Genomic DNA, 8,413 nt, shown 5'->3' with positions numbered 1-8,413 from the left:
TTTCTGAAACCCCATTTAGTGTGCGTGCGTGTGTGCGTGTGTGCGTGTGTGTGTGTCTCCTCTGCCTTTATTCACTCTCGGGAAAATGTGTATCCCTCTGAATGCCCTCCTGACAGCATGGGAAACTGATGACAGCGCTCCCTCTGTTACTCTCTCTTCACTCTACCTTTGTATCTCATTAGAACTTCTAAGCAAGTCGTTATTTTTCAGTAGTTTTGGGAACCGGGCAAGAGAGAGGGTGTTAAGCTTGCCTGTGGCCAGGAGAGATTTTTTTTTTAATTAATTTATTTATTTGAGAGAGAGGCAGTGAGAGAGAGCATGAGCAAGGAGAAGGTCAGAGGGAGAAGCAGACTCTCCGTGGAGCTGGGAGCCCGATGCGGGACCTGATCCCAGGAGTCCGGGATCATGACCTGAGCCGAAGGCAGTGGTCCAACCAACTGAGCCACCCAGGCGTCCCAGGAGAGATATTTAGAAGAGCATTTACCTTCCATTCGAGAGGATTACCTTCCATTCGAACTAAACCAGTCATTCTCAAACTTGCTGCTCGTTGGAACCACCCTGGGGAACTTCAAAAACTAATGATGCCTGGATGTCAGCCCAGAGGTCTGATTTAATTGATCTGGGATGCTGCCTGAGCATCTGGGTTTTTGTTTTTGTTTTTTTACTCCCAGATTATTTCCATGTTGAAAACTACTGAAAAAAAAAAAAAAATCCTCATTCCTCTTCCTACTCTGAAAAAGTTGAGCTCTCAGCCCAAATCGGTGATCCAGGGGATCTGGCACCTGTCACTTCACCTTGGGAGAGCTCTGCAGGATCTTGGAAAATCCGCGCGCGCGACGACGCTAAACACGTGGCGGCGGGGCGGGCGGGGCGGGTGGGGCAAGCGGGCGGTGCCGCGCGTGGCTCCGCCCCTGCACGCCTATCGGCGCGCGGTGCGGGCCCTGACGTCACTCTTGTCAGGGCCGCGGCACATGGGCGGCCGGATGCGCTGAGCCGGGCGCTGCGGGGCCGCGGAGCGCGGGGGAGCAGCGGCCGCCGGCGCGGGGAGGGGGGTGGGGTGGGACGGCGCCCAGCCTCGGGTGCTGGCGCGTGGGGGCCGGGCCGCGCGGTGCCTTCCGCCCTTTTGCAGCCATCTGCATATTTTTTCTTTCTTTTTCGCAATTTTGAACATTTTGCAGGACGAGGGGTTCGAGGCAGGTGAGAGCATCCTGCACGTCGCCGAGGAGCCCGCGGGCACTTGGCGCGCTCTCCGGGGACCATCTGCACTGGGAACCCGAAAGTTTTTTGTTTTTATTTTTTTATGCAGATGTATTTATAAAGATATAAGTAATTTTCTTTTCTTGTCTCCACCGCCTTGAAAGCGAGTACTTTTGGCAAAGGACGGAGGAAAAAGCTCAGCAACATTTTGGGGGGCTGTTGGGCTTTTTTTTTTTTTTAAAGAAAAAAATTTGAGTGCATCGCGATGGAGAAAATGTCCCGACCGCTCCCCCTGAATCCCACCTTTATTCCGCCTCCCTACGGCGTGCTCAGGTCCTTGTTGGAGAACCCGCTGAAGCTCCCCCTTCATCACGAAGACGGTGAGCGCTGCCTTCCTGGCTGCCCCGCTCTGGGAAGGAACGACGCTCCTGGGGTCCCTTTCCTTGGCCGGGCAACCCTGCTGGAGCATCCATCCCCTCCCTCCCTGTCCCCTGGCACCCTATCCCTGCTTTGTTGAAATTTAAAGCGCCCACCCATCACCCCCCCTCCTCCAAAGGTGGGGGGGGGATCCCTCACTGAGCAACGTTTAAAATAGTGCTGGGACCGACCCAGGCTCTCTGGGTCCCGGTCCTCCGGCGCAGGTGGGAGTCATAACTTGACAGGTCAGTGCTCCCTAGATGGAGGCTTCCCCGAACGCGGAGTGAAACCGCCTGCGCGAGGGCAGAGCTTCGCGGGCTGGGGAGGAGAAACCAGAGGGCCTGGTTCTGTTGTGGCGGGGAAGGGGGGGTCCCGCAGCGTAGCCTGTGTATTGGTTCGTGCTACTGTTTGTGTGTTAGTTGGCGTCCGGAGCTCGCGAGGTGTGAGCGGAGCCTCGTGCTCTCCCTGCCAGGGGTAATTCGAAAAGCGGGGTGGGGGCCGGGGCTGGCAGGGGGGAGTGGTCTCCGGGCGGGAAGCTGTGCACGCCTCCAGCTCTGACACTTTCCCCGTGCACTTTTCCTGGTGGGAGGGGAGAGCGGAGTAGGCTCACGTGTAACCGCGCTGGAGCCTCCTCTGGCTTGAACCCTATCTTGGTAAGTCCCAAACCTCCCCCAGGCAACCTTGGCTGGAGCGGGAGAGGAGGGGTCGGGGCGAGAAGGCGCCCAACCGAGCTAGTGCCGCCAGGGATTTGTCAATTGGGCTGATGCGGTTTCATGCCTTCGATGTCACAGTAGCCAATGCGAACCATGCGGCTTTGAGTGTAAAAGTCTTGAAAGATCATTTGGCTACAAATAGCTTGGGAGTACTCGCATCTTCTCTTCTAGCAGGGGGACAACTTGTTGCTTTGCAAGAGTTGAGGGGTTTGGTTCGCGTTCTGTAAAGTATAGCTTCCCTTTTAACTCTCCTCTAAGGAGTAGCACTTGGGAGGAAGGTGCTGCCTGCAGTCTTTTGCATCTGTGGGTGTTTTAAGTCAAATTCTCAGGAGATGAGACTAGAGGATTAGAATGGATGGCAGCGGAGGCTGTGTTTCTCTGAGGAAGAAACTCAGAAACCAGATTCCCTAATCCCAGATTCCACCCCCGCCTGAGTACTAGAATGGGCAAAATCCAGAGCAGGGTTTAAAGACAACCTGGGGTGAGAGGTTCTTCCAGGTAGGACAGAGCTGCATACCTCTCTTAGTGGTATGTAATCACCTTTCCAATAGCTGTGCTTTTGACAGATTGCATACATGTGTAATTTTTGTGAATTGGATCATACTTAAGCTTTGGGGAGGGGGAGGGGAAAAATAAAAAAAAACACAAAGCAAAACAAAACAAAAACCCTCCTTTTGTAAAATACAATGTGCCCCAGCGGCTTTCTAAACAAACATATGCAGGCTCGGGAAATTCTCAGTTTTTTCTTCTGTCAGCATGAGGCATTGGTCAGTTCTTTTAGGTCTTAGAGCCTCTGTGTCTTCCTTACAAATGGGGATAATAGCTCTTTGCAGATCTATTATGAGATTTCTGGAGGCAATATGTGGAAAGTATCAGGTATATAGTAGGTGCTCAATGCATGCTTTCAAAGGAGGGTGGAGAGTCCCTACTTTACCAAAATTAGAATCCTCAGCTCACTGGCTACGTCTGAATGACCTCATATTGTTACTGTAATGAATTTCCTGGAAGAGAAATCATGCCTGGTTATTGGCTGTTTTCTTTAAAAATCACAGCATTTGTATGTAACTGCAGGTGTTACTTTCTCACTGTAGATCTAAATTATTTCTCTCCTCAAATCATGTACTTGAAAACTGCATTCCCTTGTTTATATCCTAGATCAGCTTGTAACCCTGTCCCAAGGACTAGGACTAGGACTAGAGCTTTCTTTCCAAAGTAAATAGGAAGATGTTGAAAAACAGGCAGAGATCCATGTCCTGTCTGAACTTTTAACTCTAGATCTACAAAAGCCAGCAGCCAGAGAAGAATCCTGGTGTTTGTGAGAACATTTTGAACGTGGTGTTTTGTAGCAGAGGCCAGGAGGGGTGACTTAAAAAGCGACACTTTTTTTTCTTTTTTAAAGTCCAAATTTCCCCCTTTTCTGCAGCGTTTAGTAAAGATAAAGATAAGGAAAAGAAGCTGGATGATGAGAGTAATAGCCCAACGGTCCCCCAGTCGGCGTTCTTGGGACCCACCTTATGGGACAAAACCCTTCCCTATGACGGAGATACTTTCCAGTTGGAATACATGGACCTGGAGGAGTTTTTGTCGGAAAATGGCATTCCCCCCAGCCCATCCCAGCACGACCACAGCCCTCACCCTCCCGGGCTGCAGCCGGCTTCCTCCGCAGCCCCCTCCGTCATGGACCTCAGCAGTCGGGCGTCTGCACCCATTCACCCTGGCATCCCATCCCCGAACTGCATGCAGAGCCCCATCAGACCAGGTAAATTCTAAAACGATTCTCCCTTCAGATGGGGAAGAGGGTGAAAGGGAGGGACAGGGCTGGGGCGGGGTGGGGGGCACAAATACCCTCACAGGGAAGCAGGCTGGCCTGAAAGAGGAAGCTTGTATTTCACTCACAGCCCTGATCGTCCCACATCAGTGGGCATCCATATGTCCGGGAGAGTCAACTAAATGCAGATTCTGTGGACCTCCTCTAGAAATTCCGATTTTTCAGGGCTGGGGTAAGGGCCCAGGAATATGCATTTTGAACCCCAGGGAATACTGATGCAGCTGATCTGAGGACAGCATTGAAGAAACCCCAGCCTACAGTGAATGGTTTAGATACTGTAGGCACCCTTCTCTCCTGCCCTTTGGTCTCCTCCCCAAATACACAGATACAGGATCTCGCTGAACGATGTGGGTAGACTCTCTCCAAGGCTGTGTGTGGTTCACCTACATTCATTTTTCTCTCACCTGGAAGGGAAAAAAATATATGAGTTAGGGGTGTGGTTCCGATCACCTTTTTAACCTTTTCCTCTTGCATTCTCCTTGATTGAGAAATTGAATGTAAAAGCTCCTCTCCCTGTTAAGCTTGGTTTAGCCTTCTTCAGGGCTGGAACCCCATTATTCCTATAAACCAAATTGTTCTTCCAGTATCTTTTTTTCCATTTTCATCTGTTCATTACACTTAATCCATGTCTGGAAGCCTGCAAGGTCGGCTGTAAGCAGTGTTGAAATACTACATAAAACATCACCCGAATTGTCCAGGACTTCAAAACCCACTGCTCAGTGCTCAGATGGAAACACAGGCTGAGGTGGATTGGCCCTGGCTTCATGCTGTTAACACTCTGTGGTGCAAAATGAACAGGAAAAAAGCGCATTTCACGTGCACAGGTAACCAGGATCAAAGATTGAGCCAGAAAAATTGCCAGGAAGGTCACTGAGCTGAGGTCCTTTGCTGCAGGGGACACAGAAAGCAGGACAATGGAGGATTTGTGCTGGAGATCATTCCTGAACTCCGTGTCCTTGCCTCGTGTAGAATTTCTGTGACATGCAGAGCAAGACTAAAATGGAAGGAAATGATTCAAAGGAGGAAACGAACACCCCTGCCTTGAAATATTAGTACCGGAGTTCAGGTCTTTCTTTCTGTGCCAGCCCCCTTCTCCAGAACCTACTCTGAGTGATAACTCAAGGCCGCTGGCTGGAATGGAATTAAATCTTAACCTCTTCCCAGCCCAGAAGGCTGCAGAAGCTGGGAAGTATCCTCCTTGGTGTGACCCCAAGCCCCTTATTCCTTGCAGTGCACAGTGCCATGGTTTTGTTTCTTCCCAGGAACAGATAATCAGCTGAATAAACATTGAAACCAGGGAGAAGGGGCTGGAGCCCCAATGAGAAGGTGCCTCGTATCTCAGTCGCTCTGCTCTGCAGAGTGAGACTTAACCACTTTGTAGCTTTAGGAAGTGATGTTACCTCTGAGAGCCTCAGTTTACCTTTGTATAGAAGAGTATAATTTTTATAAGATTGGGTTAATGTGAAAGTTACATGTAGTATGTATAAAGGGTCCAATGACTAGCAGTAGATGTTCTGTTAATGAGCAGTAGTCATTGTTGTACCTGTGTCAACTTTTATCATTGATTTCAATCCTGTCTTCTGAAATACCTTCTTAAAATACTTAGGAACAGTATAAAACCTTCCCCCCTTCTGGAAAGAAACATCAAGAGATTTTGGCCGATAGTTACTGGATTGGTACGTACCAGTCCTAACACTTAATTTCTCCATCCCTTGGCAAATACAAGATGTTTGCCAGGTTGGAAATATGTATTTTTTTCCTGAAAGGCAGGTAAATATTGAGTCCCCACATCTTGGTTCCTACTGAGAATCAAGAATTAGGGTTTGGGATTTGGAAGCTTCCTTAGAAGCCATTTGTCAGGGCTTTTAGAATCAGTGCTGACCAATGGCTCTCAAAAACTTGGCGTGCCCCTCTGCATTGCTCTAGCTCCAATGTCCACAATAGCCAAACTCTGGAAAGAGCTCAGATGTTCATGGACAGGTGAAGGGATAAAGAAGATGTACGTATATATATACGTAGATGTATGTATATATACATACACAATTGAATACTACTCAGCCATCCAGAAAATGAGATATTGCCATTTGTAATGACATAGATGAAACTAGAGGGTATTATGCTATGTGAGATAAGTCAGTCAGAGAAAGAGAATTATCATATGATCTCACTCATATGTGGAATTTAAGAAACAGAACAGAGGCTTAAAGGGGAAGAGGGGGGAAAATAAAACAAGATGAAATCAGAGAGGGAGACAAACCATCAGAGACTCTTAATCATAGGAAATAAACTGAGGACTGCTGGAGGGGAGGAAGGTGGGGGGTGATGGAATAACTGGGTGATGGACATTAAGGAGGGCACTGGGTAATCTATAAGACTGAATCACTGACCTCTGCTTCTGAAACTAATAATACATTATATATTAATTAATTGAATTTTTAAAAATACAAAAATATAGCAATATTAAATATAATATTTGGGAGGCAAAAAATAAATAAAATCTGCCTAAGAAGAAAAGAATAAAATTAAAAAAAATCTCTTGGGGTGCCCCAATCAGATTTGCAAACGGTGACAAAGAATTCCTGAGTTTCAGCAGAAATCATTTTGTTAGGTTACAGGGGAAAGGTACTAGGATTAAAGAGAGCACTGGAATCTAGAAATAAGCTCTTCATTTAAATGTCTTTTTTTGGAAATGGAAACATACTTCAAAATAATCTTCACATCGAAAACTCAGTACTACTCAATACTCCTCACAAGAAGGGGGAAAAACCTGAAGGTCTTCTTCAAGTGCCAAGTGCAGAGACAGTAACACTCTTCCATAACAACTCATACCGTGTTGGTCATTATAAAGCTTATAATGCAAAATAAATGTCTAAGGGATGTGGACATGATGGATGGATGATGTGTCCCAAACAAAACTGAAAAGGAAGAAAGTTCTCAATCGTTCATGTAATCACAGTCGTGACCAGAACAGAAATACCAAGTTAATTTTGAGGAAAAGAAGTCCCCAGAAGGGAAGAGCACGTGTGTAGCCTCGAGCATTCTGGGAACTGGATCATTTCAGTCTAGATCAAGATTTCTCAACCTTGGCACTGTTAAGGTTTCGCATAAGTCTTTGCTGTGGGCCACTGTCCTGAGCCTTGTAGGATGTGCAGCAGCGTCCCTGGCCCCGAGCCCTTGAATGCCAGTCACTCCCCCCCTGCCCTGCCCTGCCCTGCCCTGTGACAAGTAAAAATGTCTCCAGTCACTGCCAGCTGTCCCCCAGGGGGCATAATCACCCCTGCTGGGAACTACTGATAGAGACTTTGAATTTGGACAGCAAAATCTGGGCATAACTCGATATCCTGTCACACGCACATGGATGCTTTTAGCCTCCTGTAATGCTTTCTGGCAAAACTTTTGAGAAGGTCAGGCAACATTAGGTTGCCAAGAAGAAAGATCACATTAATAAGAGCATGGTTAGAAGCTGCTAGTTGATGAAACTATGACGTCCAGCGAATCGGGAGATAATTGCAAAGTAATTTTATTAAACATTTGTTTTCTGTATTTGCTCAGCATGCGGTTTTTGAGTTATGCTCGGTAGCCTGGTGTCATTAGTGCCACCTGTCTGGTTGAAAGGAAATTAAGCCATAAGCTGACAACTAATGCATTTCTAGGTCTACCCCAAGTGTGTCTTGGAACGACAAGGTGAGCGCTCTTACGAATTATCTTACCTCTTACCATCATGGCCCCCCAGCCCCCTTTCCTGTTTTGTGCCCGCCATCCTTATTCCTCCTTCTAGCTGTCTGATCAAAGAATAAATCAAATATCTAAGAAATGCAGTTTTCCTTGAAGAAATAACCCAGGGATCCCCCCACCAGCCACAGGAGGTGGGGCGATGGCTCAGCTGGCTGGGCTGACGTCTTGATGAGGAAAGAGTGGTGGTTGCTGGCTGCTGTAGCCACCTGCACCATCATCTCTGGCATCCAGGGTGCCACATTCCGGATGGTCTCAGGTCATCGGAGTTGGCAGGAGTCATCCTGACCGCTGTGAAGTTTGCCTTTCAGATCTTAACAGAGATGGTACCCAGGAGTGCTCTCCTGGAGGTATGCGCTGGGTACGGAAAAAATAAGAATCTGTTTGCCCAGAGAATTGAGCGATTGCTTTAAGGACAGCAGTCCCTTTAGGGAAAGTCATCTGTAGCAGACAAAGGCAGAGTTATTTTTAAATCACATGCTTGTAAAGCCAGATTTGAAATCGTTTCCTCTGGTGGTTTTTCTTT

General features: G+C 47.7%; 1 protein-coding gene across 2 annotated transcripts in view; it reads left to right on the top strand.

Annotated features, from left to right (window-relative positions):
- Window positions 1-1,051: 1,051 nt before the first annotated feature.
- Window positions 1,052-8,413, top strand: part of HLF (HLF transcription factor, PAR bZIP family member) — a 53,270-nt gene continuing 45,908 nt past the window's right edge. Inside the window, exons 1-2 of one of the 2 annotated variants that reach the window (XM_032872023.1) lie at window positions 1,052-1,577; window positions 3,751-4,086. In XM_032872023.1, the coding sequence (XP_032727914.1) occupies window positions 1,463-1,577; window positions 3,751-4,086 (451 nt within the window). In that variant the 5' untranslated portion in view covers window positions 1,052-1,462. The remainder of the gene's footprint in view (window positions 1,578-3,750; window positions 4,087-8,413) is intronic. The other variant, XM_032872024.1, reaches the window with a different exon arrangement.

Source organism: Lontra canadensis, unplaced genomic scaffold (genome assembly GCF_010015895.1).
Source record: "Lontra canadensis isolate GAN:19392208 unplaced genomic scaffold, GSC_riverotter_1.0 scaffold43, whole genome shotgun sequence".
NCBI lineage: Eukaryota > Metazoa > Chordata > Mammalia > Carnivora > Mustelidae > Lontra > Lontra canadensis.
This window is presented reverse-complemented; position numbering and strand designations above follow the sequence as displayed.